Raw genomic sequence first — 15,092 nt, forward strand, 5'->3', positions numbered from 1 at the left:
CAATGAATATTCTCATGCTATCTGTGTGCAAGATGAAACAATGATTAGGATTGTTAATCAGTCTCATAAAGGATTCTACCAAGGACACAAAATGAGACCAGTTTATCTTCTTTTGTGCATTCCAGGCTGTTTTTCTCAGAGGTCATAGGTGAGGGGTGAAGGGTTGTCACAGTCTTGTGACATGGGTAGGGATGGCTACAGGACATCATCACAGCATGGCATGAGCCGACCTGCCTGACTGGCACAGCATGCTTTGCCCATGGGACTACTGTGGGGAACCATAAAACCTCATTTTATTTCATATTATAAAGTAAGGGAAATAAAACATTATAAAACTAGAGGATAAATCCAGGAGGCTCGATATTTAACTAATTGGAGTTCCAGAAAAAAGAACAGAAAACAAAAAGGGGAAGAAATTTTCAAAGAATAATATTAGGGAGTTTCCTAGAACTGAGACCCTCACTGAGATACATGATTACGATTGTGAAACTTCAGGATATAGGTGATGGAAGAAGATCCTAGATCCTTTCAGAGGAGAAGCAGGTCACCTCAAAGATCTCAGGACAAGTAACATTGTACTTAAAAGTAGCTTCATTGTAAACTAGAAAAAAAAAAGTGGAACAATGCCTTCAGTATTTGAAGGGAAAATTTTGTTCAGCCTAGAATTCTGTGCTCACCTAAGCTATCAATCAGGAGTATAAAATAAAGACATTTTAGACATGGCCAGGTTCAGGATTTTTACCTCCCATGCACTATTCAGAAGCTGCAGGAGGATGTTGGAAGCATTAGAGAGAGGTTCAAAGAAATCAACAAATGATACATTTATTAACTCTAGGAAAAACAAAAGCCACCATAATGGCAGGAAATGCAGTCGTAGTATATTACTTGGCTCAGCAATGAGCACTGACAGTTGGTTTTAACCAACCAACACATAGGTTACAACTCTGTGGGATGGAGCAGGGTGTATATGAACGAAATCCCATCTATCATATTGAACACATAAAGTGGATTAATTAAGAGATGGCATTTAAAACATAGCATTAAAGTATGGGGATAAATGATCAAAGGAAGAACCAAGAGCTGACAGTTGCTGTTGGGTGGGGCTCAGTGGTGGGAGACGCGGGGTAGGGGATTAGTAGTGTGTTTGATTTTTAAAGCCATGTTCATGCAATATGCTGATTAATTAAGAGTAAGATTTTTATTTATTAGGAATATGAGGAGAGCCAAACACATAACTGTGCCCTAACAGTGTTGAGAGAGGGAAAAGGGCACTTCATTAGCCATCATCAGAAAACTACCACCTCCCAAATCAGATGAAGTGGAAACCCCTACATGCCCATGCACCCTAAGACCTTTCCTCCAGCTTTCAAAGGCAGACAACTTGGCATTTTTCCAATAGCTAAGAATGGTTAGACATAGACATCTAGACATGGACATAGACAGAAACCTGAACTCTAGTGTACACATCCAAATGAATATGTATATCTGTCTTTGGAAACTGTTTAATCACATAACATGCAAATATTAGCAGTTTTACTCTTTTTTGACTGGTATTTATCATTTCTTGTGATGAAACAATGGCTAGGTCTTGCAGTAAAATGTTGAATGAAAGTCTAGGAAGTAGACTTTCTTGTGTTTTTCTGTATCTCATGGGGAAAAAATTAGGTCTTTCACTCTAAGAGTGATATTGGCAGTTGTTTTTTTCTAGATGCCCTCTATCAGTTTAAAGAATCCCTTACTAGTCCTAATTTGCTAAGAGTTTTTGGTTTTGTTTTTAAATTTTGAAGGGCTGTTGAATTTTGTTAAGTGCTTTTCTTTTTGCATCTATTGAAATGATCATGTATTTTGGAAGCATTTTTATTAGCTTAGAAAATCAAGCAGTTTGTTAGTGAACATATGCTACATGACACTCATTAGAAGAATAGAAATACAACGTTGATTAGAAAATCTATTAAAGTTTTCTATAAAAAATCAGGACTTCTAAAGGAAAAGTTGATAAACTATGCAGAAATAGAGATATTTTTAAACTGAAAATACATGAAAATATATATATTCAGAAGTCAAATGAAAAAATACACTCTAAAGTTCTAGTAACATGTCACCGTTTTAAATTATGTGTATGCTAATTTTTATTTGTTAGAATACCTGTCAACTCATAAAAAAAATTCATGTTTGGATACCTCAAATAAAATGGTGTTTCAGAAACAGTGAAAAAGAAGTTTTATTTGACAGCAAAGATTAAAATGATATATTTGAAATATAAAATGAAGGAGTAGGAAAACAAAGTTCATAAGACAGAAAATCAAAATATAGCACCCTGAAGACTCAAAGTTAAAGAGGCAAATGGTCATGACTGAGAAATAAATTGACTAATGAAGACCGAAGATGCAGAAAGAGCTGCTTGTTCTAAAGAAACAGGCACAGAGTCAGGTAAGAGGAGACAGGGTGAAGTACATAGAATGAATGAGCATGCCTGAGTAGGTAACATGACATGTTTATTACTGAAGCAGTTCATAGTACTACAGGTAAGAACCAACAGTGTATTAAATCATTTAATGGCTTGCTATGAATTATGGACGAGGACCCGTTACTACAATATATTGTTTCATAAGACTACATGTTCCAGAAAAGATACCCACAGCCATCTGCAACCTTCCTTAGGGATTTCTTCTCTCTTTTACTATTATTTTTTTTATAATGAGTTACAGTAAAATGCATAAATCTTAGTGTACAGCTTCATGAATTTCGTCATGTTTATACACTCATGTAACCATCACACAGATCAAGATATCAAACATTCTTGCTAATTTTTTTAGCCCCCTCCCTTATGGCAACCACCAGTCTGTCCTCTGTGTCTATGAGTCTATTTCAGTTTTGTTGTTTGTTTTGTTTTTTAGATTCATTTATAAGTGAAATGAAATTGTGTTTGTCTTTCTCTAATTTCACTGAGCATAATACCTTCTAGGACCGCCAGTGTTGTCACAAATGGCAAAATTTCATTCTTTGTGTATAATATTCCATTGTATATATGTACCTCATCTTTTTTATCCATTCATCTATCAGTGGGCACTTAGGTTCTTTCCGTACCTTGGTTATTGTAAATAATGCTGCAGTGAACATAGGGGTGCAAATATCTTTTTGAATTAGTGATTTTATTATTTGGGTAGGTTCCCAGAAGTGGAATTACTGGATCATATGGTATTTCTATTTTTAGTTCTTTAAAGAACCTCCATACTGCTGTCCATAGCAACGACATCAGTTTATAGTCCCCTCAGCAGTGTACAAGGGTTCTCTTTTCTCCACATCCTCACCAACACTTGTTATTTCTTGTGTTTCAGATAGTGGCCATTCTGACTGGTGTGAGGTTTTATAAATATATATCATTGTGGTTTGGATCTGCATTTCCCTGATGATTAGTGATGTTGAGCATCTTTTCATGGGGAAGCATTTTTAAACCTGGACTTAAGAGCTGTCAGCCCGTTGTGACAGCTCACTCGCCTACTTATACCACTTGCCCCCAGCCCTGCCATTCAAAGAGAGGCCTTTTGGAGAAAGAGGCTTATTCCACTGCAGAAGAACCCATTTTTTCTTATGCTGAGGAATCCACTTTTTCCATTTACATCATTCTTAATTTATTAATGTGAGTAGATAACTAAAGATCACTAAAAATTTAGAAGAAAAATCACCAGTCAACATGAGTAGAAAGAACAAGATGCAAAACATAACTTACCCCTGCAGGAAAAACAAATAATTCAGGAAACATTCATAAAGACAGGAGGCCATGGAAAACGGGCTTAGACTGGCTTTTGCTGATCACATCCCTGTGGTGCCATTTAACTCGTCCTTCCATCCTCTGTATTTGTAATTCTGTTAATTGTGAGTTGCATCTGGAGTCTTAATCAGATTCAGGTTCATTTTTTTTGACAAAACTCATACAAATTGGGAATGTGTTCTTTGGAGAACATTGAGAAACACTGACTGACTGCCTCCTTTTGTGAGGTTAACAGCCATTGATAGTCAATGCCTAGATTCCATTAATTAATTAGGGCCTTCTATTAATTTAAAATAGTATCAAAGAATACTCAATTTTAAAATTGCACGTGCACATTGGTGTAGTAGGTGTAAATTAAAAGAAGAAAATACATGCAATTTTGAAATGAAACCAACTTCCTTCTTGGTTACAGCAGTTGAGCCAGTTTTGGTATAGTCGGGAAACCGCTTTGTGCCTTGCAAAAGAAGCCGCTGCAGCTGCTGGAGAATGTGGCAGGTGGGATTCAAATTTTCTCTTTTGTCTTATACTCTAATTTAATATTTTAAATGTCCTCCCAAATGAGAGATGATTTGTTAAGAAGTCTGTACTATAATCTGCGAAAGTTGTAGTTCATGGTTTGTGGAACATATGGAATCAAGAACTGCTTCAATACCGAGTTTATGGATACACTTAGAAATCTGTTCATTGTAAGATATTGCACCTCTCTTCTTTAACATTTTCTAACCTGTTTCTTACCTTTATGGCCCTAGAGTTTGCTTTAAAAGAAAAAAACATTAGCATTTGACCTTTTTAAAGTTTCAAGAATAAAGGATTTTTTTAAATTTGGTTTTTATTTTAATCAAAATTTTGCACGCACATAGCTTAAAGTCAAATGGTCCTAAAAGGCTTGTTCAGAACTCCATTACTAATCTCCCTGTTGTCTGTTCCCTGCCCCTGTTAGCTCTCTTTCAGTTGATTCTTCCTGTGTTTACAGCCATATTTCTAAATACATGTTTATATTGGCACTTCTTAATTCATCTCTTGTAGACATGCTTTCTTGGCCCTTCACCGTAGAGAATGAGGATTTAGCCCACTACTCCCCCATACATGCATACTTTCTGTCCATACTCCTAGTAGAGTTATATCCTAATTTTGATTAGAACAGGGTTTCTATTGCAATGAAAACAACATAATATTCTTTACAGCTGAGCCTTTTCCTTTTTTGTACAGTTTTTCATTTTATCCTGAAGAAAATAATTCCTATTTTTTATGCATTTCTATGTCCATGTCATGAATTAACCCTCAAATTTTCCACCATTTGTGTAAATCTCCTATCAGTAAATTCAAACGTATTTCAACTCCTTGAAAAAAATTACTTCCAGGGCTTTGCTGCCTGTTGCAGTCTGGATGAGCTGGTTTCTTGCTTTGCTGCAATCTTACCTTGGCATCTCCCTTCACCAGATGCTGAGGAGTACTTTTACCTCCTTTGTTCTGAATTCCCTGCTTCCTGTACCCCAGTTCTTAGTTTAGCCTTGTTTTGCTTGGGTATATCCTTTAATACCTCCCACAGAAAAGTACAAGAGAGGGGAATTTAAAAACATTTCATGTCTGACTATATTTTCATTCTACCGTTAACTCCTGATTGTAGAAGTGTTGGGTATCTGTTCCCATTAGAAGTTTAGGATTCTCTCCTAGTCCCATATTCGATAAGTTGGGTAGGGCTTCACCTCTTGTGCTGGACAGAGAAGCCTTGCATCCCTATAACTAGGGGCTCTCGGCTGGGGAGAATTATCTTAAATTATTTCTTTGATTTCCTCCCCGCTGTTTTTTCTGTTCCTCTTTCTGGAACTCCTGTTATTTGAATGTTGGACTTGGTCTTTTACTTTTCTTTCTCTCCTTTTACCTTTCTGGGAAAATCCTTCAGATTTATCTTCTAAACTTTCTACTTAGTTTACCATTTGTGCTATCATATTTTTAATCAGTACCTCCTTTTATGGTCTCTGAATATTTCTTTATTATTGTATGTTCATCCTTCTGAGGGTAATTAAATATAAAGGATTTTCAAAAATAAACTTTCTTCTCCCTACCTAGTCTCTGTTTATTCCAATATGTCTTTCCTGTGTGTTTATCTTGGCCTCTAATTTTAGAATTTTTCCTTGAATGTCAGTTGACCTTTCACTGTGTTCATACTTAAGGGTGGGCACTCAAAAGTTGGGAACTCTGACAGACGGGCGCACCTCGTGTGCTTTGGTCTCTAGCTGGATGATGGGGATGAGCCATCTCCGAGGGAGCCTGGTGTCAGTGGGTCTCGGTCCTTCCGGACGGGCTGGTCAGTGCTCCAGGGAAGAGTCTTCTCATTCCTGCCTAGAAGTTTTGCGTCTCATTGATGTCATCCTGGGAGGCACACTCCTGAACAAATGCTGGACATACCAGCACCCAGTGGGTTCAGCTTATCCTGGTGATCCACAGTGTACATCATCACGAGCTGTGTTCCCCCTCCCAGCCCCCCAGTTTCCTGCTGCAGTTGTGCAAGGACCGGCACCTGGAGGCCGGGAGGGGGAAGAGATGAACAGACCTTTCAGCCCAACTCCTGTTTTCATCCCACCTTCACCCCAGTCCTTGGCGTTCCCCGGTTCTGCAGCTTCCTTAGCCTCTGAGGCACTGGGTTGTAAACCGGGGTGACTCTCGGCTGTCCCAGCTACCGGCTCAGGGTCTGACTTCCTGGGGTCAGCCAAGTCAGGCACCACCCATCCATTTCCCAAGTGCTGTTTCTTTTGTCTGTTCTCACACTCTTTGCTTAAACAACAAAACAAAACAAAATCCACTTACGTTTTATTTAGTAGGTTTTCAGGAGGGAGCAGATCTAAGTGAATGTGTTCCATCTACCGTCTTTAATGGGAATCCCTAAGTTTTTCTTTTTTCTGTTCTTTTTCTTTTCAAATTAAATGTAGTATTCATTAGGTCTTTCTTTACGACAACGTTTTTCATATATTTTCTTTTGTTCATTAATATGAGGGCTTTGGAAGCAACACTTCGTTTTTCCCAAAGGGCATCTTCAGTATTTGTAGGAGCTGTGCATTAATTTTAAAGACGAATGACAACAGCTGCAGCGGTCACTGCCCGCCGCCCCTCCAGGGTGTCCGTCCGACCAGGGTCTCACCCTCACGCCTCTGCGCGGCGGTCACCCGTTCTCTCCACCCTGAAGACGGGCTCTGAGGGCCGAGGGACCAAGCCGCCTGCCTGGCGCAAGGCACGCTGGGCCGCAGCCCCCGCCCCGCCGCCGCACCTGGAGCCCCGCGCCGCCCCCACCCCCGGGCCGCGGGCCGCTGCGCTGCCCTGGCTCCTTGTGCGTCTCAGGCCACCGCCCACCTGCCGGAAGCGCCTCCTTTGGAATTTTTTAGCGAAGGGCTGCTGGTGACAGACTGTCAGATGATGTCTGAAAATACCTTTATTTCATCCTCCTCAGAAGGTATTTTCCCAGTGCATTTAATCCTCTGTGGCTGCTTATCATTTAACACAGTGGAGGTATAATCCAATGTCATCCGTGCCCCAGAGCTCTGGCCGCAGCCCGGGCTGGGGCTCTGGTGGCCCTGCCACCACACGCTGGGATGTGTGTGTGATGCCACCAAACTTTATTGTGTGTCTCAAGTGTATTTGGGCTAAGTAGTTTAGCCTGGCTGGGTATCTAACCCATACATGTGACACTGTCTCTGTTAAGAAATGCATCTCTGTTAAGAAATGTCTCTGTTAAGAAATGCATTTCAGATTTTTGAATGCTAATGTATGTACTTGGTAAAAATCTATGGGGTTGAGGAAAAAAGTCACTCTTGTTTCCCCATCGTCCCCAAGTCCCTCCATCCCCTTCCATGAGGCGGCTATGGTGTCTGGCTCCCATGCACCCTAGAGGCTGCCAGCTCGCCTGCAGCTAGTACTGTCAAAGACCCTCAGGGTAGGAGCATGTACATCGCATTTGCCTGGGTATAAGAACATAGGCTGACAGGTAAATGCCCAGGAAAATGCAGTGTACACCTTCCTACTCCTGAGTGTCTTAGAGAGTAATAGCTATATAGTATTCCATTGTAATAGGTGTACCACAGTTAATACAGTGATTCAGTATTTAGGTGGCTTCCAGCTTTTTTAGCAGTTGGTTTTAAAAGTTAGCCATTGGAGCACAACCAATAAACTATCACAAACTGGGGACTGCCTGTAATGAAATAGATTCTTTCATTTCCTTAAACAAAAAAGGAGAAATTCAAAGTAGCTGTTCAAAGACCTAATTTTAATGTATCTTTTTGGAGAACTAGAGTTATTTAGGCAGTTATTTGGGGTTTTTCTTTCAAGACCATGAATATTACAAAATAACTTACAAATACTTAGTTTGAGACCAGAAGTGTTTGAAATAGTTGTAAAGGACCAACATGAAAATAATAAGTAAATTTAGACCTTGGGCTGTCCAACTTCTGTCCTAATGGTTTACATTTTTTACTATAAAAGCACATTTATCCTTTCATACCTGAAAATTATGAGTCGCAGATTTTTAAAAAGCAGATTCCTTCAAAGTGAGGCAGTATAAAATGTTCTCAAGATTTACTGCTGTTACATTAGTTGGCACTATTATTCCCTTTAAGGAAATCTGAACACAAGGCCTTATATTTTTTTAGTGAAGTAGTTGTTGTTTAACACTATAAGCTGTCCATTAAAGGTCTGCCACGGGCCTGTTCATTTTGTTCTAGAATAGCGTGTGTGAGCGCCCCCAGTGTTTACCAGAACCTGCGAGAGCTGCGAGGGGACTTTTCTGTATACATCTTTGAATACGACAGACGGTTTGCCATCTACGGAGAGGAGTTTGTCTTCTATGATTACAACAATCCATTGGATTTACCTGAGAAAATTGCTCCACATAGTTTTGACATTGTAGTGGCAGACCCCCCCTATCTTTCTGAGGAATGTCTCAGAAAAACGTCAGAAACTATCAAGTTTCTGACTCGGGGCAAGATCCTGCTGTGCACAGGTAGGTGCCAGGTTGCATGTCTCATGAAAACTGATGACTATGGATATTCAAGTCTTAGGTTTCAAGAGTTGGAAGAGATCTTAAAACTCAAATCCAGAATCCACCACTTACTGTGTGACCCTAAGGGATTACTTACCCTCTCTGTGCCCCAGTTTCCTTACCTGTGAACTGGGACCGATAGCACTACCTGCCTCACAGGGTTATTGAGAGTTAAGTGACACAGTCACATAAAGGGGGGTTGGCACACGTGAGTGTGCCATGCACGCAGTTTTTAACTCATTGTCGTCTTCATCAGCTGTAGTATTTGATCTAGCTCTACACTTGATAAAAGAGAAATTTGGAATCTGTCAATTCAAAGTAAATTACCTGAGGTCACAGAGCTAGATATTAGGTTTGGTTTATTGAAGTAGAAGAGCTTTCTTACTGGTGAGATTGGTGTATATTTTCTTCAGGTGGATATACTGAAATGTTAACTTCTGGCCCCTATCTCTGGGCAAGCGGGTGTCCCGGCCCTGCAGATGGCCCTCGCTCTTGCCCCAGCCCCTCGGAGCTGCCACCTCCCCCAGGGCGCCTGCCTCAACCAAGCAGTAGAGCCCTCGTGCTTCAGGGAGTCTGTTCTCTAACGCAGAGTTGTTTAGTCAAGAACTTGACTCTTGTTCACACAAAACATGCTTTCCTAGTGCTCATTCATTCAACGGTTGTTTACTAGCCCTTTGTGCCAGCCGACAGGCAGGTGCTCTGACCTTGTGGAGCACACTTTTTAGTCTTGGAGGATAAGTTAAAAAAATGCAACAAAACAGAGAAGAAATGAGCTACTAACTATGGTAAGTGTAATGAAAGACTCAGGGAAAGGCAACTGGCAGACTCCCCAGGGGTGTGCCTCACATGGGGCCGGGAGGTCTCTTAGGCGGGCAGCAGACGGCGAGGGGAGGCCTCTGGAGAGCTGCAGCACCGGCCCAGTGCAGGGAGCCCAGATGGCTGGGCCTGGAGAGGGTGTGGGGCCCCCAGCAGCTGATGGAGTTGGGGTTTTCTTTTAAAGTATATGGCCTCCAAGTGACAGGATCCCAGTTATCTATAGAAGTTGGCTTTAACCTTTACTAAGAGGGATCTATGGGGTGAGTGGAAGCAGGCCCCCCACAATGGGCTGTTGTGGTGTCTAGCTGAGACTGTCTGGACAGCTTTGTGGCAGTAGAAAAGGAGGGCAGAGAGTGGAGTGAAGACAAATTTTGGAATAAAGGTGGATGAACTCACTGTGCTTGGACTGTGGGGAGCCAAGGGTAGATCAAGGTGAGCGCTGGGCCTCCGGCCGTGCTGGCTGGCAAAGCCACCACTACTGCAGGGTGTCGGGCACAGGCGCCCTGTGCACCCAGCAGCCGCACCCTGGCAGCTGGAGGAGCAGGATGGGCGACGGGGTGAGGGCTGGCTATGCGGAGTCGGGGTCCATCAGCCAAAGTCCAGGGTGAGTGTGCCTGCATGTCTGCAAGATCAGATGTTACTGAAAAGCAGTTTTTGACCCAAAGTTGACTAGTCAGAACAGTGGTTTTTAGTAATTATTTTTGCTTTCCTTATGTTACTTTGTGGAATATAATCTACTTATAAGTGTCTTTGCAGAGGTAGGAAAATTATTAAATTGAAAAGGAAAAAAGTAGGTAACTTGCAGAAATTTGGGGGAAGTAAAGAGCTGACCTCTGAGTGACACCTTCAGCCCCTGGTGCAGTCTGGGGCGGAGACCCTCCCCCAGCCCTGAGGGGCCACCATTTCTGTCTGGGCTCACTGGGAGTGTTGCCTTCAGGTGCTGTCATGGAAGAAGAGGCAGCCAGACTTCTGGGAGTGAAGATGTGCAAATTTATTCCGAAACACAACCGAAACTTGGCAAATGAATTTCGCTGTTATGTGAATTACGATTCTGGCCTAGACCGTGAAACCTAGGTGCAGATAGTAATATCACACAGTAAAGGACCCTGGGTGATAGTCCCTCTTTTTATTGATTGAAAAGTTGGAACCTCCTCCCTTCCCTGCAAACTGGGGACTAATTTGCAAAATAAAGAATATGACCTATGACATCTCATTCTGATTTCCTCACTGGGGCATCTCTAGAGCTTGGGGGGTTTTGCCAAGCAGTATCCATTGAATTGTAGTTGGAAGAAGTCTTAGAATCCATCTGGTCCTCTCTCTGCACTTAAGTAAACAACAGGACAAACAGCTTGGTCACTTGGCCAGGAGCTGGTTAGACAGGACCTCAGCCTCGGCCTCAGGCAGGGTGTCCCATACACAGGCTGGTGTGCTCGGCCCAGGGCCCCCTGAGGCTCACCAGCAGAACCTTGTGAAGCCTGGGAGGATGGTAAGGGGCCCCTCGTCTGCTCCAGCCCAGCAAAGAGACAGGCCCTGCCTCCGTGGGAGAGGCTGATAATCCCGGGAGCTAGTGTCCAGAACCCTCTGGACTTCCCTCCTCCCCAGTTCTTGAAGGGATGACTGGAACACCACACCCCTGCATGGCCCAGCCCAGCACCCTCAGAGATGTCCCATCAAATGCTCTGAACAAAGTGCCATCTGCAAACCAAACACCGTAGGAGACAGGAGGTGAGCAGTGTGCTAGATGCTATTGCTGGAAGTTCATCATGAGCACCCAGAACACTGCTCAGCAATCCAAAAGAGCGAGGTATTGATACCCGTAACCTGGATTCAAGGGCGTTGTGCTGAGTGAGGCAGCCCATGCTAACGGTCACTAACTGTGTTTCCATCTATGTAACATTCTTGAACAGAGTACAGATTGGAGGTTGGCAGGGGTCAGGGTGTGGGGTGGGCATGACCATAACGGGAGGCCTGTGGTGCCAGTCTGTTTCGTGGCTGTGCTGTGGTTACACAAAGCTACGCGTGACAGCGTTACACAGAACTAGATATGTGCAGTGAGTGCCTGCAGCACAGTGACCAGATTGGGGTGCAGGGGTGATGCCATGTCCGTTTCCTGGCTGTGACACCGCCCTATAGTTTTACATAAGATGTTGCCTTTGGGGTAAACTGGGGAAAAGACATACAAGACCCCTCTGGCCTATTTGCAACTTCCTGTGAATCTACAGTCATTTCAAAATGAAGACGTAAAAAAAAGATTAACCCCCCCTTTTTGGGAAACATGTGATGTGCTTTGGCTAACAAAATGCAAAAAGAAGATTTAGTTTCTCACACAGTCACCAGCCGCATTCCAGACCGAAGCTGCCTGGCTGTGCAGGCCCGTGAGTGCAGCAGGGCCACAGCTGACCTGCAGGGGACACGGAGGGGGTGAGCAGTAAACCTGTGAGTCTGAGAACCAGACACGTGGGCGCTATTTGCTGCAGGGAGACCCTGCCAGCCTAGGGGAGCCGGGCGCCCTGGAGCTAGTTAGTGCTCACATGGGGCCCTTTGCTTGTGTTTGGAATTTCTCAGACCTTGATTGTCATCCTTTGGGGTGACTTTTAATTTACTTTAAAGATCACTGTATTTTTTTGAGACATTTATATTTTCCTCAGTGTGTCAGCACCTGGCACATGTGAAGTATTCAGTGAATGTTCTTAAAAAATAACCCACATTCTCATTCCCTTATGAAGTAGTTTACTGAAAATCACCCATGCTCAAAAAACAAATTTTAGTAAGAAACCATGTCACAAATGGAATGTGTAACTTAGGAACTGTGGGCAAGTAATAGCCCAGAAATAACTGAATTTTAGTTGTCCTATAAATCTAGCATTTAGATGAGGAAGATAAACCTTATTTCCTTATGGGGTGTGTGGGGAGGGCAAAGCCTGACTTACATCAAAACTTTAATTACATTTTTGTTTAATGAGCAGCTGACATGTGTTTTTTTGTGTGTGTGTGTTTTTTTTTTAACCACGCAAGAGTGGTGCTGAGAGGGCACCTCTCATATTTATTGATCAAATGGTTGTTAACAACAATAAGTCTGTATAGGGGACTCAATACACAAATTATTAATCAACCCAAAGCCTAACTCTCAACAGTCTCCAATCTTCTGAAGCATAACAAACAAGTTCTTACATGGTGAACATGTTCTTACATAATGAACAAGTTCTTACATGGTGAACAATGCAAGGGCAGTCATATCACAGAAACTAATTGGTTTTGATCATGCATCATGATCTATAAACAATTAAGTCAGATATGATTATTCATTTGATTTTTATACTTGATTTATATGTGAATCCCATAGTAACAAAATGTTTTAGTTCTAATTTACTTTTGTGCATGCTCTATAGCTATGCTTTTTGTGGTTACCAGGGGGATTACATTTTACATCCTAAAGTTATACCCATGAATCTGGATTTATACCAGCCTATGTTCAACAGCATGCAAAAATGCCTACCCCACCCTTAACAGTTGTTGATGTCACAAAGTTACATCTTTATACATTGTGTGCCCCAAAACATGATCTATTGATTCCCTTAAATGTATTGGTCTGTTTTTTCCTGTTTTATTGAGATATAATTGACATACAATATTGTATTGGTTTAGTTGCCCTTAGTCATTTCAATTATGTAAAAAACATGTGAAGTTACAAACCATTGTTGTGATAATCTTAACTTTTATGATTACCCATGTATTTACCTTTGTTAAGATTTTTGTTTCTTCATACTGCTTTGAGTTACTCTTGGTGCCTGCTCATGTCACCTTGCAGATGTCCTTTGAGCATATTTCTCACAGGGCAATTCTAGTGGCAATGAACTCCCTGTTTTTGTTTATCTAAGAATGGCTTAATTTTTCCCTCAGTCTTGAAGGGCAGTTTTGTAAGATACTGAATTCTTGGTTGAGCATTTTTTCTTTGAGCACTTTGACTATATTGGCTGATTGCCTTCTGGCTTCCAAAGTTTTTTTCTTTTTTTTTTTTGAGAGAGCTTCTCTCATATTTATTGATCAAATGGTTGTTAACAACAATAAAATTCTGTATAGCAGACTCAATGCACAATCATTAATCAAACCCAAGCCTAATTCTCAACAGTCTCCAATCTTCTGAAGCATAACGAACAAGTTCTTACATGGTGAACAAGTTCTTACATAGTGAATAAGTTCTTACATGGTGAACAATGCAAGGGCAGTCATGTCACAGAAACTTTCGGTTTTGATCATGCATCATGAACTATAAACAATCAAGTCAGATATGATCATTCATTTGATTTTTATACGTGATTTATATGTGAATCCCACATTTCTCCCTTATTATTTTTTTAAATAAAATCTGAAGTGGTAGGTAGATGCAAGATAAAGGTAGAAAACATAATTTAATGCTGTAAGAGGGCAAATGTAGATGATCAGGTCTGTGCCTATAGACTAAGTATTAATCCAAGCTAGACAAGGGCAACAAAACATCCACGGATGCAGAAGATTTCTCTCAGAACAGGGGGGGTGAGGTTCTAAGCCTCACCTCTGTTGGTCCCCAATTTCTCACCTGTTGGCCCCCCTGCGACTGTGCCTGTCTTAGGTTGTTCCTCCCTTGAGGAATCTTACCCGTCTCTGGCTAACCAGTCATCTTCCGGGGCCATACAGGGAAATGTGAAGTTGGTAAGTGAGAGAGAAGCAATATTGTTTGGAAAGGTTAGCTTTTTACTTCTTTGCAGATTTATGCCCTGTAGCTTCTATGCCCAGCATTTGTCTTGAGGTATCTTTGCCACTTGGAAGAATTATGATACTCGGTAATTTCGATATGAGGCATGAATTCTACTTAAGGGTTGTAATTAGGGAGGAAGAAGAAAAGCTATAGAAGTAGCAGATGGAAGAAAACATGGGAAGATTGATTATTTCTTTGACATATCTTCTTGTAGAGTAACATAAGCGTGTATAGGTTTTAAGCTACTAATTAAATTGCGCACACACATTAACATAATAGGAGTATAGTTACATAACCAAAGCAGATCTACAATTACCAGCCGTATTCAGTGAAACCAAGAAAACCAGTTAGGTACCCTAGGCATTTGTGAAAACTTATCAATGATATGATGGATATTGTCTAACTGAATTTGAATAGTTTGAGAAAAATCAGACAAATTAAAACAACACATTCCTGGGAACTGTTCACATCACATATGTTCTTTTAACAGTAGATAGTCTATAGTCACAAGATTTTGGAGCGCTGCAACTTGCACTTCTCCTAATTCTTGGTTGAGTTCCGACAGTATAGATCCAGTCAAATTTGTTGTTTTACTGTATGCACAGGCCAGCTTAGATATCTCCTTCTTCATTCCAACGGCAAGTCCAGGAACCGGTGGTATGAATACAACTACAACTGCAACAGCACCAGGATCTTTGTTGAAGTTTTTTGATGATCATCTTCTGGAATGACTCTTCCAG

The 15,092-nt window shown here is 41.5% G+C and overlaps 1 protein-coding gene across 8 annotated transcripts in view; it reads left to right on the forward strand.

The window, feature by feature from the left end:
- EEF1AKMT1 (EEF1A lysine methyltransferase 1) overlaps positions 1-10,823 on the forward strand; it is a 30,689-nt gene extending 19,866 nt beyond the window's left edge. For 7 of the 8 annotated variants that reach the window (XM_036910147.2, XM_036910148.2, XM_036910146.2 and 4 more), the window contains exons 3-5: positions 4,185-4,267; positions 8,485-8,762; positions 10,555-10,823. In XM_036910147.2, the coding sequence (XP_036766042.1) occupies positions 4,185-4,267; positions 8,485-8,762; positions 10,555-10,691 (498 nt within the window). In that variant the 3' untranslated portion in view covers positions 10,692-10,823. The remainder of the gene's footprint in view (positions 1-4,184; positions 4,268-8,484; positions 8,763-10,554) is intronic. The other variant, XM_057490368.1, reaches the window with a different exon arrangement.
- The last annotated feature ends 4,269 nt before the right edge of the window (positions 10,824-15,092 follow it).

Source organism: Manis pentadactyla, chromosome 2 (genome assembly GCF_030020395.1).
Source record: "Manis pentadactyla isolate mManPen7 chromosome 2, mManPen7.hap1, whole genome shotgun sequence".
Lineage (NCBI taxonomy): Eukaryota > Metazoa > Chordata > Mammalia > Pholidota > Manidae > Manis > Manis pentadactyla.